Here is a 23,119-nt window from a genome sequence, read left to right as displayed (position 1 = left end):
AACCAGAGACTGAGAGACCACAGTGAAGACACAGAAAGATAATAAAGCTGGAGTTTAAATATTTTTCCAGTTTTTCAAGTCAGATACAAGTAATTCAATTACATTTATGTCATTTGAAAGGTTTTACAATGTTTTATGGTGTTGTCACTATTGCTTGTATCTGAATGAGAAAAAAAAAACTGTTTGGCTTCACAACGTTTTATGGTGTTTTCACTATTGCTTGTATCAGAATGGAAATAAAATACTGTTTGGTTTTGCAGTGTTTTATGGTGTTTTCACTATTGTTCATATCTGAATTTAAAAAGATGTATTGCAATACAAAGCAAAAACACATGCCACCTTTACCATAATGTCAAAAAAGCATTTAAGGTGATTCTTAGGTGAGAGTGACAAGAACCAAGTTCAGTATTAAAATGTAGAAGTTGTGTACATATTATCATTCACCTATAGGGGATTTTGTGAAATAAAAAAAATCATAAGTCAATACTTGTTTTTGAAAACTACATTAAGTTCTTTGAGCACTTGTACAAGAGAAACATCATAACTTTTACTTGAAGCAGTTAATGGTAATTTTTCATTTGCATGTACATATAGCTACAGACAAGTAGAAGATTTAAGTGGAAAGAACTGGCATATCACTGAAAGTAATTAATGCTTTCAAATCCACGATGTTTCACCTAATTAGGATTTATATTATAAATGATTGATGTAGGCATGTTTTTTACAAGTTTAAAGCATATTAGTTTCTTGTAACTGATATTTGAAACTGTTGGCACTTGGTAAAACTCCAGAAACTTAAGGCAAAAGCAAAGACAGGGGTACATTTCACATATATTTCTTATACAAACAACCATGGTTTCTACAGTGGACACATCCAGTACCTTAACAAATGAAAGATTTGTGAAACACATTTGTCTTTGTTTTATTTCCCCAAACTCTGATATTAGTTTCTCATTTGTCACTTTTTTTATATATATATAGCTACTAATTTAGGTGTGCATTTGTACAAATAGGAAACATTTTAGTTGTAATCCTGAAACTTTTGTATTTGTTTATTTATCTATTGAAAGGTTATGTTGATTTGTCTTAAGTAACCATTTGAAGATTACAAAAGGACAATAATTCTTTGTGTCATTGTGTGTTTTGCTGAATCAAGTTAAAGTTCTTTCATAATCTTATCCCTACCTTTTCTTTTGATGTGTCCTTACTTGTCTAAGTTCTAAATAAACAAACAAAATAAATCATTTGAATGACAGCTTAATTATACAATGATTTTGTGTTCAAGAGATGGATTCATAAGATTAATGTTGTGGACATTTATTATTATGCTATGTTGTTACATTAACTCTGCTAAGATCTGTTATGGTAAGAATAGAAACTTGTATAAAAACCACTGGTGGGATAATTTGAGATCAAGTTTACTGAACTGTTGACTTAAATAAATAAAGTGATAGTTATATAAAAGATGGTTTTCTTGTTTGAGTGACCATACTTGTATCATAGGTAGCTCTCTTGATTAAACAATTATTATTTTTAAGATACTTTTGTAATTAAAAAAGTGTATTATTTTCTAAAAATAGTATGACGTACCTCTGCCGAGCAGGAGCTATCACTGCTGAAGATCCCAGAATTGTATACAAGGTCAGTTATGTTTCATATTCTTTGGCATTTACCAGTAAAATGACAAAATTAATATGAACTTTACAACTATTATATATAATTATTATTGGGAAGCTTAAATAAGATGTTTTGTTCTGGAAGTAACTTATTTCTCTGTATATCATAGTATTCAAGTAGTTGATTTGAAATGGTGAGCTTATAAAACATCTGGTTTTTGTCAAGTTTTGTTTGAAGGTTTAATCTTACAAGATTTTACTTAGTTACCAAATTTGAGCTAGCATTACTGATTTGTACTTTCTGTAGACTCTTCCGACACTAGTCAGAATGTGCAAGAAGACAATGACACCAGAAGAACGGGCAGAAGGAGCAGACACTTTAGCATACCTTACAGAGGTGAACATGGAACTCCAGCGAGTTGCCAGCATCAGTGATCATCTGATTCCAACACTGGCTGAATTCCTCAAATTTCAACATCCTTCCTCGGGGGCATTTTCTGCAGGAACAGTTTCAGCTACAACCATGAAAAAAGTAATGTCTCTAAGCAATTTTGTATGGAGGTGTTTTTTTTTCCTAACATTTTATAACTACTGATGGTTTTATCATCAAATCATGGCTACCCACTGATATAGGCATGTGCTGTAATTGGTGTAATGCCACTTAACAGGAAAACTGGCAACCATGAAATGAAACTCCACACTTAAAAACACTTATAATAATATTGGATTTTTTTTTATTTTACAAACTACATAATACAAATTTTGTGTTGTTTTTTTATCTAGAACTATAAATTCACAATTTAAAATGTACATATACTAAATTATTTCTTTTTGTTATTGCATTTATACTAGCTTATGCTGTTTTAGATAGTTGCTTAATAAAAGTACAAAATTTTTATGTAAGTAGTTATTTTGTGGACTGTAAAATACTAGCTGTTAAAAACAATATGAAGAGAGTTTATAAACTACATGCCACTGTATGATAAGAAAAATGAACAGTTATATAACTTATCTTTAAAAACATTTACTGCTAAAAGTTAACCAAAGTTATTTTTTTGTATTTTTTGTCTTAAGTAATTAGTTAAAGAAATTATTGAGTTTCAGACATTAATCACATGTTACAAGTATTTAAGTATTTTTTTGTATAAAACCTGATAATACAACATGGCTTATTTTGAATGAAAATATATGAACAAATGTATGCATTTACACTCAAATCTGTTAATTGTGAAATATTCATGTAGATTGGGCATGAGTTGAGAATGTCACAAGAGTTGAAACAAAGTGCTTTCAAAGCTTTCGCATCTCTAGGTGCTAATGATGAAGACATTCGGAAGAAAGTAAGTTTCGCATCCTTTATTGTCTTCTTTTTATTATTATTATTTGTTTGTTATTGGTACTTGTCAAGGAAAAGGTGATTCAACAAAGATTATTGTATGAGTGTGATTTACAATATTACAGTTTAACCTGTTTGAGCTATCTGCTAGTTACACAAGATACAAAGTATTGGTGTACTCTAAAGACAGCTAGTATTGGTATTAAAATTTTAATTAAAATAAAGTACAGAACAACATTTTTGATCTTCTTAAGTCATCATCGGATTTTTTTTTTTTTTTTTGTGTTAACCAGCCATCTTTAGAATGCATTTTACTTTGAGTAGATTTTTGTCATCATGAAGGTGTTGGTGTTTTGTTTTTCAATTAACTGTATGTAATTTGGACTTGAAGTAGCCCAAACTTTCAGTTATAGAACTGAAATGGTTTGGTTTTTAGTTTGTTTAATTAAATTGTAATTTGAATTCCAGTATTCCCAAATTCTTGGCTTTTGTGTTTTAGTTAACTTTAATATGTGAAATTATTATTTGGACTGAAAGCTTCCCTGGTTTTTTTTGGCTTACACGCACATTATCATTCAAAGAAATATCCTTCAATTTATTAATAATATAAGCATTAAAAAAATACTCTTCATTTTTAACATTAAATATGGAGAGCTGAATGTGTTACTGAAACAATTTTGAATTTGCAAACCAGTAGTCATGGTGAAATGAAAGGTATCAGAACCACATTTTGGTATTGTTTTACCTTTCTTAAATACTGTGATGGCTCCAAAAATTAATTCCTTTTTGGGAATGTATATAACAACCCTTCCTGACTTAAAATATTTGCGTAATTAAATCATAAAAATATGTTCTGATAAGGTTTAGAGTTTCCAAGATGTGAGATATTCCTTATACTTAATGACATTAGAAAACAGAAGATCAGTAACAAAATTCATCCATATTCCCCAGGAAGTAGTGTGTAAGATAATCAAATAGAATATTTGTCTCTAAAAGTGACATAAGTTGCTTCTATAGGATATCCCAGAAAGGAAGACCAACTGAAGAAAAATGTGTGAATAGCACCTAGCCTGGGAAAAATAGCAGCTTGTGGAGACACTGAAGGAGGCATACATGTTACTTGATAACTTTAGCAATTCTCATGCCATTTTCTTCCATATAGGAAATGAAAACAATTTTACAAACAGTGCATGGCATGTTGCAAAAATTTTTCAAAGAGATTCATGATTATTGCTGGATACAGTATCAGTGGCAACTTAGAGTTCAGCAAGATGCAGATACAAATATCAAGGGAAACTCTGTATAGTTAAGGCTGCTTGTTATACCTCCTTTTCAACCATATATACTACCAACAACTGGATAGTAAAATTTATACAAGGGCTGTCAAAAAATACGCGGACTGTTTGATTTGTGCGGCTCCAGTTGGTTCCAGGGGAATCCACTTGGTGTTGCTAGGTTCACACAGATCAGCTGATTACGATGCCATTTCCGATTGCAGATATCTTCATTTGTGTATTAGCTACGCGGTTTTAAGTGAAGTGCGATTTTTTCGTTTGGTGGATTTCAGAATGAATGACCTGAAGGAGCAACGACTTGCTGTGAAATGTTGTGTTAAACTTGGAAAATCTGCGACTGAAAATTTTGCTATACTTAACATGGCTTACGGTGATGTTGCTATGAAGCGTACGGCATGTTTCAAGTGGCATGAACAATTTAAGGATGGTCGACAGTCCATTGAAGATGATGAGCGTCCTGGACGTCCTTCCACGTCAACTGACGACCCACACGTCGACAAAATCAACACCCTGGTGCGGGCAAATCGACGTCTGACTGTCAGGGAGCTTGCTGAAGAGTGTGGGATATCAGTTGGATCTTGTTACAAGATTTTGACCGAAAAATTGAAGATGCATCGCATTGCTGCGAAATTCAGCCCTCAGAACTCGTGAGGTTTTGGCCAAACACTCGATCACTGTTCTTCCCCACCCCCCCTACTCACCTGACCTTGCGATTTTTTCTTGTTCCCCAAACTCAAAAGACCCTTGAAAGGAAGAAGATTTGAGATGATTCCCGAGATTAAGGCAAATGCGACTAAGGAGATGGAGGACATTACAAAAGAAACATACCAGGACTGTTTCAACAAGTGGGAACACCGTTGGGATAAGTGTGTGCATTGGGGAGGAGAGTACTTTGAAGGGGTCTTAGACCTGTAACTTCTAAATAAAGTACATTTTGTTTTATGACATCAGTCTGCGTATTTTTTTAACAGACCTCGTATTGATGATATTCCATACAACAACATAAAAGTCCAGTCGCTGAACATATCATTTTTGTGTGGCCAAACCTCTGAAACTAATGCTGTGAAACTGCCATCCTAGTATGCCAGATGAATTATGGAAAACAAATAGGGAAGAGGGTGAGTGCTTTGGGCATTATATTCTTATGATGAAGTCTTTTTAAATAGAAGCTGTGCAGGATTGTTGTTATGATGCACTGTCATCAGATTGAGCATTAAAAGATGTGGCAATATGGATTATAAAGATGTGATGAGGCTCTATAAATGTTTTGAAATGACATACTCAACACTCTTTGCTGCTAGGTGGCAGTAAGATTGACTTTCTCTCAAGAGATGCAAAACAAAAGTTGTTTCTAAATATTCTTGTTTCCCATCTTTATTGGGGAAAAATTATGATTTAATTCTCATAATTCTTAATTGTAGATTCAAAAGTGTAGATCTTGATACAAGTTTGTATGTATTATGTTCATTTTAATATATTTTTCTTATATGATTGTGATTCATTTAGGCTTCACTTTGAACAGAAGACTGGCATTATTTTAATAAAATTCTGAAGTACACTTGAGTAGTCACAAAGGATTCACCCTAAATTAGGTTTGAATATGTAGTGATAGAGTTATTGTGTAATATATATATCATTTTGCATTTGTGTCATTTTTTTTTTTTTTATAATTTGTGTAGATTATTGAAACTGATTCTCTGATGGAACATTTAGTGAGTGGACTGTCTGATGCCAATTCTCAAGTCAGCTTAGCAGCTGTTCGATGTCTTCATAGTCTTTCCCGCTCTGTTCAACAGCTTCGGACAACCTTCAAGGATCATGCTGTATGGCACCCACTAATGAAACTTCTTCAGAATGCATCTGATGACATTCTTACTGTAGCCTCAAGTACACTCTGCAACCTTCTGTTGGAGTTTTCTCCCAGCAAAGAGGTTTGCTAGTTGTCCTTAATTTCAGTTAAGTTTACAACATGTAAAAGTTTCTTTATTGTTCTAACTTTCAACTAGAAACATAACTTTGAAGACTGACCAGCATATTCTGTAATCTTCTGATAGCTCTCTTTCTCTAAGCACAGAGGTTTTTTAATACCTTAAACTTCAGTTAGTTTCATAACCTAGAAAACTGACCACCACTGTAGTATGCAATGTTCTGATACTTCTTTGTCCAAGCAGAGAGGTTTATTTGTTTAATTTAGTTAGAATTTTCTTTTATGTTACATTTAGTTAATAAAGAAATAATTAGAACACTGCACCTTTGCTGATTTGAGAGTTAACTTTTGAACCATGTAATTTCTAGTGTTCATAACTGAATAAATTAATGTGCAGGAAACTAACAAATTTAGTGATATAATATTATTGTTTTAGCATTGATTCAATTGAAGCTTAGAAATTAAGACTGTCACTTCAGAGTTGCATTGAAGTGAATGGTCCCCCAATGAGAGAGTGGTAAATTTACAGATTTATAATGCCTAAATCAGGGGTTCAGTTTCCATCAGTGGACACAGCAGATAGCCTTATGTGGCTTTTCTATAAGAAGAACAAATGCAAACTTGAAGTGATTGTTTGATCTTGTAGTTAAGATTATGTTAGTTGGTTGTACCTTCACTTTTTTCTGTGGGATTTAGTAAATATGTGACTTCACAATCATTGTATCAGGCTTTTTTGCCACACTCCAATTATACACACACACACAAATCCAATATATGTTTTATGCTATTCTTGTATGTATAATTGCATTATTGGTTACATTCTGATTTGGTGTTTTGGTTTCTAGAGAATTCTGGAGTGTGGAGCAGTGGAGCTGTTGTGTAACCTCACCAGAAGGGAAGATCCAGCTCTTCAACTAAATGGTGTTTGGGCTCTTATGAACATGGCTTTTCAGGCAGAGGAGAAAATTAAATCTCAGATTCTGGCAACTTTAGGCACGGATCAGATTTTTTGTCTGCTCTCAGAATCAGATGTTCAACATTCTCATGAAAACTCTTGGTCTACTCAGAAATCTTCTTTCAACAAAACCTGTAAGATTCACTTCTCACTCTAGTCCTATCAGTGAACCTGTAAGGTTAACTTATCTTTTTTGTTCCTGAAGGAAACCTTTAAGAATTACTTGTCACTCATGTTTGTCAACAAAATGTGTAACATATCCTCCTCCTTTCTGTAAAAACCTGTAAGACTCACTTGTCATTCTGATTCCATCAGTGGAACTTATTACTTGTTACTTTTATTCTGTTAATCAAAGCTGTAAGAATTACATGTCACATATGTTCTGTCAGTGGAATTTATAACATTCATTTGACACTTTTATTCTGTCAAAATCAGTATTAAAAGTTAGCAGGTGGGATTGTATATTTTATTACTTTCTTTTAACAGCAAGCTTTGTGTCAGATGATAATTAAAAAGATATGATGCAAAAACTATAGGTGAATACACAATATGTGCTATTAAGAAAAGTATCGAACTTAATAAAATTAACAAATATAGTTATTACTTTCTTCACATAAACATCAGTATGTTCTCTGGGTTTGTGTGAGTAGTATAAAATTTATTTTTCTTTTATTTTTAATATATACTCTCTGTAATTAATAAACTTGTAATCTCCATTGGAATATATATAGTAAATAAGTAGGAATTTGTGTATGTCTAGCATATTGACCACATCATGGGATTTCATGGGAAGCAGATCATGCAAGCTGTTATTATGATTCTGGAGGGAGACCATAAAGCTGACATTAAGGAGCAAGCTCTGTGCATTCTTGCTAACATTGCTGATGGTGACACTGCCAAGGATTTTATCATGTCTAATGAAGATGTGCTCAAGGAATTGACAAGTTACATGGTAGATATACCCTGGAAAGAAACTGAATTATTCTACGCCACTACTTATAATTATGATATTCAGACTAATATTTAATTACTGAAGTATCACACTGTTCAGTTTAAAATATATTTCTGATATCATATATTACCACCCCCTCACATTCTTTTTCAGTGCTGCCATCTATATGCCAAAACGTTTTTGCATGCCTCAAGCTTTGAGCTCCCATTTATCAATTTCTCTTAACAAGTTTACTGTTTATTACATAGCAATATTATTTGTAACTTAAGTTATTCCAATTTGTAATAACTTCATATTTCTTTCTGCCAACACATTTGTGTTTGGTTATTTGTTTTCAATACTGAATTCTAAGTTATCACATTGGAGGTTATTTAATTTTACAAAATAATGTCTATTTCATTTTCATTACAATTTAGCTTTTATACTTTATATTAACTTGGGTTGTTTGGAACCCTTGAGACAGGTTCCACACAAACTTCTAGTATTTTAGATATTTATTTATTTGTTAGGTTAGGGTTTTTAATTTAGAGCTTACTGAAATACTTTGTTTTGCATTGCTCAATAAGGCTTAACAAGTGTCTGTTATTTTCAGTTTGTTTTACTTATGGGTTAATCAGAAATTAGATTAAATGGCTTGTTTTCTTCAACACATATAATGCATACGTTTATTAACATTTACAATATATTGACAATTTAATTTTCATCATTCTTTATAGTTTATACTTATAATTAATTTTGTTTAACTTCTAATTTAAACTTCTCACCACTGATTTCATTTTTCATGGCCCCTGGGGTCTGGGGTCCATCCTATCTGCTCCCACTGTAACTCACTTTCCTCCTACAACAACTGAACTCATTTCAGATGACTTGGATTTTGTCAGTTTTCCTCCACCTAATCATGAATTGCCTTTCCAGGCTTCTAATAAAAACTCTGCTTGCCCTTAGTTTTTTGTTATTGTTGTTGTTTTTTTAAGACACATTTTATGGTATTTTCCCATTCTTTTTCTGACATTGTTTTAAATTGATCATATTTGTCTCTTTTTTTCTTTTCTTTTTTTCAGGAAATAAGTACTTGCAAGTCTCGCACTACTTGTGCTTTGATTCTTTTTGACTTAGCTTACCTTCCAGGAGATTTTCTTTTTGATTGTCTCAATCAGATTTCTGTTAATCTTATCCATTTTATCCCAAACCTAGTTTTTCGGATTCATATTACCTTGTTGACTTTCCTAAAGGTGATGTTTACCTTCCACCTCCTTTCTTATGTATTCCACTTATATGTCCTCTTCCTTCCCTCCATGTTGGGGCATCTTTCCCTTCACACATAGCTTCTGTGCTTCTGAGATTTTATAGGTGAAATACTACCATTGTTTATCATCTACTGCTATTAAAGACTTACTGTTAGTTCCTTTTCTTAATCAGTCCATTTTTTAGAGATACTCCTGTACATTTAGTATCATGTGGGTTATCTTGTGATACTGTATACAAATTTGTTGTTGTTGTTGCACTTTTGTTTCATTCTGAGACATTTTCATCTTTATTCATGTTACATTTCTAGCACCTTCCTGTTCTTTATGTGTTCTGCCTATGAGTTTGTTCACTTACTGTGCATTCTTGGTGTTGGAAGAAGTTCTGAATCTATTGATCCTACTTCAATCACATTTTGTGGGCTATTTCTGCAGGACTGAAAGTGCCCATGGTACATCTTCTTATTTTGTATTTCTCAGGAAGCTGTCTTAGGTTTTTTCACCACTTGACTCAGTACCTGTTTCGTGCCTTGCCCTTTGGACTTGTTTTGGTTCCGTATGTCTTTTGTCAAGTCATCTGCATTTTACCAGACTTCCACATTTGGGGAGATTTTACCAACTGCATTAATTGGATGTCTAGTTTCAGGTAGCTTCTATCAAACAGGGGTAGTTGTTATATTCTCATCTAGTCCTTCCACAGCTTAGGTAGTTGGATTTTCCAGATATACAAGTTTTGCTGTTCAATTCCTCACATTCCTAGTCTCTTTGGAAAATGTATTTTTAAATACCTCCCTCTGTAAGGACCATCCATTTTTTTCCTCAGCTTTATATGATGGAGTTTTCTATTATCCAAGCCATTATGGTTCACTATCTCACTGGTAACAAGGTCCTAATGCATTGGGGGATTTGTTTTGTGTAAAAGCACTTTCAGTCTAGTGCATTTTTGATTTTTTCAGGAGATGCTGCATGATCCATGGTCTCTTGCAGGATTCTTTTGGATTTTCTTCTTAACTTTAATCCTTCTCTATTTGGCTATTTGAGTTGGTAGTTGAACATATCACCAATGCTTATTGGATTTACTTTACCTCCACTTGTTTCTCTTCCCTGATTCTCACCTTCAAAGGTAGGGGAATCATTTGATCTGTAGGAAGTTTTAGAATAATGATCTATAGATTAAAAGTTCTATCATCTAAACTCCCTGGCACATCCAGCAGTCCAATATGTTTTAGTTTATTCTCTTCCTCTTTTCAGAATTTGACTAGTCATATTTCAGTCCAAATATTTGACAGTTGAGGCTTCTATCACCCACCAGGAGGACATTCATTCTTGTTCCCTTTGTGGTTAACAGTAGATTTTTCTTTTTGAACCCATGCACTTGACATGTGTCTCCTGGAATGTCTTGTTACAAATGCTTTTGTTCTCATTGCTAATTAACTTTCCAGGCCTGACACACTGTTATCCAAATAGTAACTGCTCAATCCTCTAATGTTTGGTGGCTTTGCCTCCTTTGAGGTACTCTTCCATGGGAAGTTTTTAAATCTTTAATCAATTCCAAGTTATCTCTGTTGAGTTTGGTCTCTAGTTTGTCATCCAGGTGCCCTGTCTATTGATACTTCAGACAGGATTAGATAAAATTTATACTTTAGTTTTTTCTCATTCTATCAGTCTTCTTCCCAAAATGTTTGTTCATCTATGTTACTTTGGGTCAGGTCTTTCTGATTCATCTTTCCTGGCCAACCACAGATCTGGTTTGTTTTAGCTATTTGGGACTGATATATGTTCTTTTTGTGATGGATAAATTTTATTAACCTACATTTTGGGAGATCATGTGGTATATTCTTTCTTTGTTTCTTGACACTTTCTGCCTTTGTTCTCAGTTAGATTTAGATTATCCTCTCTATCAATTACATACTGCGAGTTGCTTCATTGTTTTGAAGGCTTCTTTTTGTTGAATCCATTTTCCCATGGTTTCATTCTCTTACATCATTCTTTTGTCTGTGTTTTTATTTTCCTTCACCTCTTACTCATTGGTTTTGGATTATTATTTGATTAACCATTTATTCCTTGTCTCCTTCTTCTTTCAATCAATTTTTGGTGTTTTCACTCCGATATTGCACCTTCCTTTTTCTCTGCATGTCACAACACTGTCCTCTATTGGAACTACTTAATCTGAGCAGTGGGTCTACACCTCGTACGTTTGCCTCCCATCCTCTGCTTTGGGTAACTGTTTTTTCTTTGTCAGGGTACCATCATCCACCTGTTGCCATCCTCTGCTCTTTAGTGAGACTGATACCTCTTATTTTTCAAAAGCATGTCCCTTTTTTTCTTTATGGATCTTTCTCTGTGGTGAGTGCTGCCTGACAAGACATATTTAAAGTAATCAAATCCACATTGTAAGGCCATGATGACTTAACAGTTATAATTTCCATGGCCACTGAATGCTTACCATTGAGATAGTGTTCTGCTTGTAGGCTTGTCTTTACAATATATTTACTTCATTAATATGCCCATCTCAGAATGTACTTATCCATGGACTTCATAGGTAAAGCAGAAGGGAATAGCTGCCCATCCTTGCCTTGCCTTAGATTGGATAAATTGGGTGTGCTCTGCCTTGCAAGATATGGTTTTCATGGTCACTCATTGCACTACTCTCAGGTGTTGTTGTTTCTCTGGACTCTCTACTGCAATTTCTCTTCCCCCCCTTCCCCCACTTACAAGCTACTGAGGTGATGGACCATGGAGGCATTCTTCTGAATGTGATAATGATAAAATATACACGTGATAATACTATTCAATTGAGCTGCTGGTGTATATGATCAGAAGTCCTCCACTATGTATAATTGTAGTAATCCATCATCCTATCCCCATGTGGACATCAGTTCCCAATGGCTGTGGTTTAGATTTAGAGCTGAACCAATAAACCTAAATCTTCACCCATGTATTAAATGTGTCTTTATTTTGTCACTCAATTACACTTTTGTTCCTCCATCCATCTTGTTGGTGAAAATGCAGGTACTTGCAGATTAATATGGTTTTTCTTGTTACGCTATCCAACGATGGTTTTATTGCATGAAGGATGTTATCATGCTATGGGGCAGTTCCTGTCAGTGATGATTTACATTACAAAGGCATCTTTATGATATAGGAAGTTGGGTTCCTGGATCAGTCAATCAATCAATTTCTCATGTTGCTGTCATATGTCCTGTACATAGATCAGGGGATATGATCATCTTCACATACTATCATATCACTGACTGTCTTTGTTGTTTTTTTAATGATTCAGGTATATGGACATTAATTAATTGTGTCTTGTGTCTAATATCTTAATTATTCTAAGCTGAGTAATTTTGTCAACTAAATTATAGTTTGTTTTTTTTAGCCACTATATTTTAAAATGATGTATTTTACCCTAATTTGTGTATTTCTTTCACATTAGTGTTATATCACTGAACTGTGTCTATGGTCATTTCTGTTAGAATCATTCTTATGTATATATATCACTAAACTGTGTTTATGGTTATTTTTTTATTAGAAACATTCCAATGTAAAGCTACAAATTGCTGCAACGTTCTGTGTGTCTAATCTCATCTGGAGTGAAGAGGATGGTAAGCTAGCTAATCAATGTTTTGCAACAAAAATACTTGTATGTATTGAAACATTGCTTGTTTGGATTGAAATGAAAATTGAAATAAATGTCAAATAAACTTCCCTATAAAGACAAGCAATTGAAAAGATTGCATGACAGAAAAAAATGTAAATACACATTTTCTAGCTCTAAGCCTTATTTCAAGAATTAGTTTTATATGTATACTTTCCTATTTTGTTTTTAAGTTTTATTTCACTAAGTGTAAAACTTGATCCACAGTTTGTAAATATCAGAAAGTGATTAAGTAAACTGACAAACATTTTTTCTTACATTTTAGTCTTTTTATTTTACTAAAATGAAAAAATTAATAAATGTTTATTTGTTTTAAAATCTTAAATTTGTCATTATAATATGAATCAAATCCAATACTAATAAGTTTATATTGTAGAAGAAAAATCTGTTCAATCTGTGTTTTATAATTAGACCAGTCAGCTATGATAATTTAAAATCCAAAAATATGTTTTAGATTAAAATTAGACAATTTATAACCCAGAAAGAAAATTTATCAAAGTGTTTTGTATTATAAAATGTACTATTTTGTTTCAGAATTGTATACATGCAAAATAAAAGTTTATGTTTATCTGCTTCTACAGTACGTTCATATTTAATCTTTAGGTTTTCAGTACAAACCATTCAAATTTTAAACTGTTTTCTTCATCACATATGAAGGTTCGTGTATAAAGTAAGTTAGTAATTCTAAGCAGTTAATTCTTTTTTTATTTCCAATTTAAAATTTCTAACTGATTTACAATTATATATATAAACAATTCAGTGTTAATATACAATGTGACATAGTTATCTTTAATTTCTGTTTCACCTGTTCATTCTATGATGAAGTATGTGTGTATAAACATTATAACATTATACATTCAGTATGAGTGTGGTGTGACCCATTGACCCTTCATCATTTTACTTATGTATGTACATCAACCAATAAGAATTGATTAAATATGACATAGTGATCTTTGTTTTTTTAGTTTAATCCATTCTTTTCGTATGTTGTAAATATGTAAACCAAACTTAGAAAATTGGAATTTCATAATTGATTTTTGAATTATTATAGGTGCTCTAGAAAGACAAGCCAAACTTAGAGAAATGGGGTTTCAAAAACTACTACAACAGCTGCTTACTACAAAAGACACAACACTTTTTGACAAGTGAGTTTTCTTTTAAGTATTTTTATTTTAAGTGGCTGTGTTATCTGTAATTTTCACAATTTGATTGTTATTTGTGTCGTAGAAGCATACTTGTGTGTGTTTTTGTGTGTTTTTCGTATAGCAAAGCCACAAAGGGCTATCTGCTCAGCCCACCGAGGGGAATCGAACCCCTGATTTTAGCGTTGTAAATCCGGAGACATACCGCTGTACTAGCGGGGGGCAGAAGCATACTTAATGATAAAACAATTCACAAATGTGATAATAATAAACATTTATTAAGTGGTTTAAAATCTTCAAAATTCCATCATCAGAAGTCTATAGGTAGAAAACAAACAATATTTGAAATTACAACAGAAATATTTACATAAGAAGTAAACAAGTTGAATGTTCAAAGTATAACAAGGAAAAATTAAAATATATATCACAAATGAAATAGTTAAGATAAATTCAAATCCTGTGAACAATGTATATTATTTGGACTGTTAGGAGAGAGGAATCACATGCCCTGTTTATGTATTGTGTTGACAAGTAACAGAGCTGGGAAAAATTTTAGCCTCTTTTCCAGTTTCTATAGACTCTCGCCTCTGTTCATGATACTGAACTTCTAATAACAGAAACATACATTAGTAATTTCTCTTGTCCCAAAATACATGTTCTTCACAGGATTTAAACCTATTTTAATTTAACTGTTATATTTACACTACATTTTTTCTCTTGTTATACTTTGTATATTCAACTTGTTTATTTATGTATATTGTATTTCTGTTGTAACTATAAATACTGTTTGTTTGATTTTTACATGTAGATTACTGATGGTGGAGTTTTGAAGATTCTGAAATGTTTAATAAATGCTTCCTATTATTATGTTCACATACATTTTTTGCTTTAACATCAGGTTATATTTTCTAAACATATGATGAGTCAATCACTAGAAATATATTGTTTTTCTTTAAAATAAAAATTAAACATTTTTATTCCACTCTGCACAATCACTAGAAATCGATGCCACTAATGCCTTGTTGGCAGCTTTGAACTAATTTTTGTACCCTGTGTGGTCAGTTCGTTTCTTACATGAAACCAGCATTTAAAAATACCAAACTTGGTGACACTAAGGAACAAAAGTTCATTACTTATTGCAAACATAACTGTGTTTAGAACTACATGAGGTTTCTCAAGTGAAGCCTATAAGGTCCAGATGAAAAAAGAACAGGTAATGAATTACACTTACATTGACATATTTGTCCTAGATTTTTTTTATATAATAAGTACAAGTTTCAAATATGAATAAAACTTATATCATTAGAAAACTCATTAGGTTGGTGTATGTCATTAATTTATTTATAGGTTATTAATCAGTTAATAAATGGGTCAGTATAATTAAATGGTGGATTAATTTCTTCTGCTTTAATTTGCATATAATATCACACATAGATGTTTATACATATTATACTCTTTCATATATATATGTTCACATATATACAAACAGGTTGTGATTTAGAAAGATTTAGGTAACTCAATGAGATAGTGGATTAACTTAAATGGCATAAGCTTTAAGTTTATTACAAATGAGAAATACATAAGTACATTATTCTTTGCCAGCATGACTTGGCATCTTCAGGTATTGATATACTCCAGTTTGTAACAAAACAATCATGATTTGAATTTGCAAAAGCACATGAGAAATTCAAGTGACATTCCAGCAGTTATGGCATCAATGACATTAAAATTAAACAAGTTAAAAATAATATTAATATGCTAAAAATAATTTTAAAAAATTCACATAACATATCTTGATTTTACACAAAAGTGTGTTTTATTATTTGGTTTTATAAGCCTGATTGTGATAATAAAAACATTATGTACTATGCACTGCCTTACTTTCTAGGCATTACTTAAAATTTTTTAAGGATTTGGGATAACATTTCCAAAAAACAAATATTATTTAAATATCAACATAAAGTTTGTAACAAAACTGTGTAGAAAATAGGTAGTTTCTTAACTAAAAAATATAATAATAATAACAGCACAAGGAATGTAATCTATCAAATAGTTTGTCCCTCCTGTAACATGTGATACATAGTGAGATTGATAGAAACTTCAAGAAAAGGCTTAAGGAATACAAATTGTCACTAGTTTTTGAACATTCCAAAACCTGAGGTAACAATTATTTAACAGAATCAGCCAAAGTAAATCTTGTTTAACCCTCTAACTGCGGGTAACCTTCGCTGTGCATGACACAATGTTTGACTCTTGTATTCATAATTTTATTAAACTACTTTTTGTTTGTTATACCAATTGGTATAGCATAAAATATTAGCTAATAATACAAATTATTACAGCTTACAAATTTTAAGTTTTTAATTCTAGAAGGCAATATAAAAAAAATCTTGAATTTCCCTTAGTGTGACACATGGTGCATTTTCCATAGGCATCTTCTCTATTTTATTCACCACCCTTTAAAACAATAATGAAAGTAGATGTAAATCACTCACTGTAAAATTTTCATTGCTAAAGACAAGCCATAATTTTTATAGCCTTCAATTTTGTTTGGGTATGGAGCTGTTGAATGCAAAATTAGACCCCATCCTGACACCCCCACCTGTAATGTCCTCCCTTTCAGGCTTTGTTAATAATTGTCTTTTACGTTTAATTATGTGTTACCTGTAACCAATAGATAATTAAGTTTCCCATCTGTCAAATGACATTCTATAATGCTGTGTTCAGAACAGATGAGTGTTAACTTCTGTCAAAGTATGAGCTTTATTCATCTGAGAAAGCTGATGACTAGATTGGATGAATTTGTAATGGCTCTTGTTGTGAAGTTATAAAGCCAGAAAAATTTTGAGAGTAAAGGGAAATTGATTGTTATTAGTCTGTGTTCTTTAGTGCATTACTACCATTAGTATAAAAAGTAAGATTAAGTGTTCAACAATTGATAGCAAGAAAAAGAGATATAGGAATCTTTTAGGTTAATTAAAACTAAATTAATAAAAATATTTCATGAAAAATGCACATGTAATTTGATAGCATAATGTGAGCTGCACATTCTCCAAGTGATTTACAACTTGTAATGGGACCTGTAACAGTTAAACACTGTTTGAAGGACAATAAGATTTAGTTATAAATAAGTGACTATTGTTAAAAGCACAGAGCTACTTATGATAAATGAATGTAGTTTTTTGTTACAATTTGAAGTTATTTTAGAAAGGATAATTTAGATTTATTTCAAATTTGTTTTTTGGTGATTATAAGATTAGTCAAATTGACTGTTTCCGTATAGACAGGGTAAAAAAATAACAAATGAAATGTAAAGTTTTACTGAAAAAACATCTGAAATGTATTTAGGAGGTTTAAGAGATTACACAAAGGAAATTTGAGATTTTTATGATGAGGAAACATGTTTAATCTTAATGTGAAAACTACTTTGCACACAGACTATTCAAAACAAATACTCAGTATGCACAAATCTTTATTTAGGTTTGTTAAAAATACTTCACTAAAACATAAGATGTTTTGTAAGTGAAATACTTATGTTAACTAAAAGTGTCAAATTTTGTGAATATTTACACACACACACACCATATGTAAAATTAGAAGTATTAAATCTATAAAGACTTCATATGTGAGTACAAACGAGCCACATGGTTGGTCAATTGATCAAGTCCATTTTGAGAGAGTTAATTAATAAAGTGTCACTTGGAATGACTCACATGCTTTTGTCAGTTTAAATCCATGATTGTTCTCTTTCAAACCATTCTATTTCAGTCGTCTGAATATAACAGGTTAACCTGGTGAAATGTGTATTTATATCTTTTAACTTCCTTAAATAGGCTTAACAGTGAAAACAAATGTTAAAAATTACTATATAAACTGAATAACAATAAAAAGAGAATTTTAAAGCACTAAGATTGTTTATTTTTTATTGTTCTGTTTTTTATTATAGTTTTGCAATTTTTATGGCTCAACTTTGTTTTTTGGGTTTTTTTAATGCTTGATTGCTCTTTAAGAGAGATAAAGTCCACATACAACCTGGAACTGCAAATCCTTGAATTTTGTAAATAGATATATTCAACATTATATGAGTTTAAGAATTAGAAAGTTCACAGTTCTTAATGGACAACTAACCATAATGTAATTTTTGTGAGTTTCTAATGTTTATATTGTGTGGAGAAGTTAACCAAAGACTCTTTTCAAACTGATTTGGGACTAGTCCTGAAAAGTTTGAGTGATGAAATGTGTTTTTTTATTAAGTATTTGTTTTGTTATAATTTAGCCAACATTCTTAGAAAGCTGCTGTCAGGAAGAAAAATACCATGTTCTGTTATCTGTTATAAAATAGGGCATGTTACCTTGTTACAAAATTATTTAATTTTCATATTTGATTTAAATATGATGTAATTAAACCAGTTTTATGATTATTTGATGTGATTATCAACAGTTTTATGCTTATTGTTTATTATATGTAAAACATTATCTTGTAAATTGTTGTTTATAGATTAGTGAGTTGTATGACACATCACTGGGAGAATTATACATTTTAGCCAGTTTTATTTATTTGCCCTAAACTACACTGTCACATACATTCTTTTTACTCAAAATCTGTATTGAGCCAATAAAGAAAGATTTCTGAAAAATTGTCTGTTATTATGTTCTTTTCACTTGAAATTCATAAAGGGCAAATAAAGAAAAATAGTAAATGAATTTATTTGTCATAATCTTATCTGAAGCTTGTATTATGCCATTAAAGAATTGTTTATTCAAATGTGTTTTCTGCCATATTGTTACTGGAAGCCAAAAAAGGGCTATTGAATAAATATTTATTAAAATATTTTTTCTCTTACGTTCTTCATACTTGAAATGCTTATTGGTTCAGTGAAGAAATATTTGATTAAAATAATTATCAGTCTGTTTGTAATGTAATTTTGGATAAAACAACAATTTTTACTTCTAATCAATATTACTTCCACTTTATTATTGCTTTCCTCTGTTTTTCAGGGTCAAAACAGCTCTTCAACAGTTCACTTGAAATACTAGTACAAACCAAAAGCTCTCAAAGGAATTCTCACATTTTTTTTATAATATAGATGTCTTGATTAATTGTTCATCTCTTGTGCAGGGCTGTTCTTGAATTTTTCTTTATAAAACAGTTCACTCTTGTTTTTGTTATTCTGAACATATAAGTTGAATTTGAACATATCAGTGTTTTAATTGGTAATAAAATATTAAGAAAGGTATTAATGATAATTTTCTATGCTTTAAACATTTTGTGCTAATTTTCTGGTGTTAAGATTTAACACCACAGGTATTTTGTTGTCTTTATGAGTTGTGTATCACTTCTTGCTTTTAACAAATCAGTTGTATATTTTAGTAAACATTTCATGTGCATACTAATTTTAGACAGATTTTTTTTCTGTTTTAATTTACTTCTTTCTATGAAATCACAAATGTTTTTATAAGTTAGTGACTGTAAGTTAACAGTTTCTATTAGTGTGTACTGAAGTTAGAGATCCCAATTTAAAACAGAGTATTCACTCTTACTTGATTGCAATCTTTGTAAATTTTCCACTTTATTACTGTAATTTATTTTAGCTCATATCATTAAACTTTAACAAATGATATTAGTTATTTTCTTCTTTTCTACTTCTTAAGTTTATACACAGAAAGAAAATTAACTGTGGTTGCTGTACAGGAGAGAAAGTTAATTCTGTTTCATACATTAATGAATGGTAATGTACCAATTGTAATGATCTTTACTCCTGGTGACAGACATATTTGATTTCACTTCTTGAATGAAATTTTTAGTAGGTTCTCCATGCTACTAGTTATTGTTTTTTAATTATCAATAACATTTGATAAAAAGTAAATTAGGACTGGAACAGTGAAAGTTCTGTTATCTCATGACAGGTTGTTTCTCTTCTTTAAGGTAAAAATTCTTATAGCACCTATCTTAATATATAGCACTTGCTTTGATACCTTTCAACATATAAATTGTTTAATATAATTTTATTAACTTACAGCATATATTGCCATTTCAAGTTTATTTAGGTAAAAAAAATTGATTTCTTGTGCCAGGTGGTATCAATTCTTAAGACGAAAGTTATTTAATAACAATGTGGCAAGATTTTAAAGCTTATAGTCTGCAATTTTGTAATTCATTGTACATCGTCAGAAAAACACATTTTAAAGAGTTGAAACCTTGGAGATGTTTAACAATCATAAGGTAAGCATTTTGAAAATCTTTTTAAATTATTATTAGTTCATGCTCATGACATTTCAAACCTCAGTGACCTGTTGTGTAACAGACTTAATTCAAATTAATTATGCAAGTTAAATGTTTACCATAATATCATACAACATTTCAGACTTTGAGAACCAACAGTAAAATAATTAGCAATATTAAATACACAGATTAAGCTATTCAGTACAATTATTTTGCAGTGACAAACATTGTGGTCACTGATGTGACCCCTCCTCTGATCTTCTGAACTTTGAGAATTAACAATAACCTAATGATTCAGATAAATACACTGGTTAAATGTTTATTATTATGCCAATTATATTCCCATTAAAAACCAACCTCTGCTATAATCACCAAGATTGTGAAGCTCAAACATGACTTCCTGGAGTTGGTATTTTGTCATTAATATGTTAATTGAGTTTCAAAATGGCTAGAACTTTGGTCTATCTGTGAAAGATAGATAAAACATCTTTTAATTAACAGAAAGTAGAACTAGGCCTACTAGAAAGGTAATACTGTAACACCTACATTAATTTTAACACTTATTTCTAGTGAGATAAATAAAACCAAATAAACAATATTAAAGCCAAGTCTTATCCCCTACCCCAAATTCAGTGTTTTACAGTATGAATTTCACATATTTTTCAAGTCATTCATTTTGCAGTACTTGTATACTCCTTGTTATTGTAGGTAGAGGTTCGAAGAATTATGACAGTATTTTTTTGGTTTTTGCCTTTCAAACTACAGTAACAACATTTAACAAGGAAGCTTGATTGAATATGAAAAGCTCTGATAAACATTGAAACACCTTGTTTAGGAAAATTTAACTTGTATATTTCTTGTGTGTATCTGTAAAATATGCGTGGATTTTATTAAAAGTAAAACAGGATGAAGTTTGACTATGATAAAATTAAAAATTTGGTTTGCATTTTTTCTTCTTATATTGTGATTTGTTTATTTGAATAGGAAGTAGAAACATTAATATAAAAGAACAGTACTTTTAATCTTAAGCAGAGTATCTTAACTGTTTTCCATTTATTAATGTCTAATTATGGAATATTTACTTTAGAACATCATTTTTAATAGAAATTGTAAAATGCTTTATAAGTTTATTAAAAAGTTGTTACCTTTTTAGTTTGTAGTTCAGAAATTGCAAAAATAGATCTAAAAAGCAATAATTTATCTGGGCTTATTCTTTGCTTGTAAACTCTATCATGGACAATGATCAGTTTCAAATTAAGCTTAGCAAGAAATCACTTTTAAATCCAGAGTATGGGGAAATTCATCACATCAGCACTTTCATTCCACTGTTGCAAAATTGAGCTGATACTGAAAGAAATTTGTTTGATATCTTAAACCTTAGCATTTTAAAACTTCATGAGAAGTTTGCTTTTTGTTATTATATTAAAAGCTTTTTTTTAGATGTAACACAATGCCTTGAAATTTGTCATATTGAATTAAATGTTATACAATACCAACTTTTATACTTACATTGGAGTTTCTCTTGAAGTACAAAATGAGATACAAGATTGACTTCAACATTGTGTGTGTGTATATATATATGTACATATATATTATTGTCTCGATCTAATTTATTTTGTTTTTGTAAACGTACTGGTAAAGTTAAATGACAAAGTGTTTTGATAAAGTTAAATGACAAAGTGTTTTGATAGGTGAATCTTATTTCTTTAAATTTTTATGTCAGTTTAATTGCCTGTTTTTCTCTGTTCTAAATATATTTTGAATCATCTATCAACCAGTGTATTTCAAACATCAGAACAATGAAAAAACTTCAAGGATATTATAATGTATGTATTAGTTTTAGCATATTCTAGGAAAGAAATTATTCAGGCTTATAAAACTATGGCTTGTAGCTGCTGATCTTGTGAATATTGGAAACAGGATTTTTGCCCAGTGGAGTTTGTTTGTTTTTTGTTTTTTAATAATTCAGTTTCTACATTTTTAATGCTAAAATTATTTGTATATTCATTATTTTTGTTCTTAATCTAGAATTTATTTTTGATACAAAATTCATAGGTTGTAATTTCCTTAGGTAAGCTCTTAGGTTTTAGATAAAATATAAAATTAGCAAACTGTTAGGAAACAACACAACTTTAACTTACTTAATCTCTGTTAAATGGTAATGTTTGTTCATTATAAGCTGTGATTGGAATTTGTATCTCATACTAATGACCAGTAAGATTTTTGTTGTTGTTTTTACCAGGCTAGAAACAAAATATACATAATGTTTACAGGTTATTTTTAAAGGAATGTTTTAGAACAATACATTCTCGCTACATTCAGATCAAATAAATGTTGTGATAACAGATCTGAATTGTTCTAATTATGTGATTAAGAATAAATTTTGACTTTATTATGATAAAAATGTTTAAATGTTAACGTGGATGAGTTAAAACTTCTGTTGATCAGTATTGCCTTTTGAAGAATTCTGTGTTGTCATTTTAAGTTATATTGTGAAAAATACCTGAAAACGACACATGAAAGTAAGAGAAGTTGTGCAACGTATTTGTCCCTTTTGTTGTGCAACTTGTCAGCTAGAACCTAAGAAACATACATATAGAAAAACAACATTCTTGTTCACAAATTGTTTCAGGTAACAAAATTTGTCCTCCAAACTCCACTTGGGAAAGCAGTAAGTTTGCAGGCTTACAACATCAAAATGTTGGGTTTGATTTCTTGCAGTGGATGTGGTAGGTAGTCCCAATATGGCATTGCTTTAAAACAAACAAAAT

The 23,119-nt window shown here is 31.0% G+C and overlaps 1 protein-coding gene across 1 annotated transcript in view; it reads left to right on the top strand.

The window, feature by feature from the left end:
- Nucleotides 1-19,741, top strand: part of LOC143226195 (armadillo repeat-containing protein 8-like) — a 45,120-nt gene extending 25,379 nt beyond the window's left edge. Inside the window, 10 exon segments of the mRNA XM_076456844.1 lie at nucleotides 1,581-1,641; nucleotides 1,924-2,148; nucleotides 2,861-2,956; nucleotides 5,927-6,178; nucleotides 7,020-7,211; nucleotides 7,213-7,263; nucleotides 7,890-8,081; nucleotides 12,858-12,930; nucleotides 14,035-14,128; nucleotides 19,124-19,741. Coding sequence (XP_076312959.1) covers nucleotides 1,581-1,641; nucleotides 1,924-2,148; nucleotides 2,861-2,956; nucleotides 5,927-6,178; nucleotides 7,020-7,211; nucleotides 7,213-7,263; nucleotides 7,890-8,081; nucleotides 12,858-12,930; nucleotides 14,035-14,128; nucleotides 19,124-19,154 — 1,267 coding nt within the window. The 3' untranslated portion in view covers nucleotides 19,155-19,741.
- The last annotated feature ends 3,378 nt before the right edge of the window (nucleotides 19,742-23,119 follow it).

The sequence above is a fragment of the Tachypleus tridentatus genome, chromosome 9, assembly GCF_004210375.1.
Source record: "Tachypleus tridentatus isolate NWPU-2018 chromosome 9, ASM421037v1, whole genome shotgun sequence".
NCBI lineage: Eukaryota > Metazoa > Arthropoda > Merostomata > Xiphosura > Limulidae > Tachypleus > Tachypleus tridentatus.
This window is presented reverse-complemented; position numbering and strand designations above follow the sequence as displayed.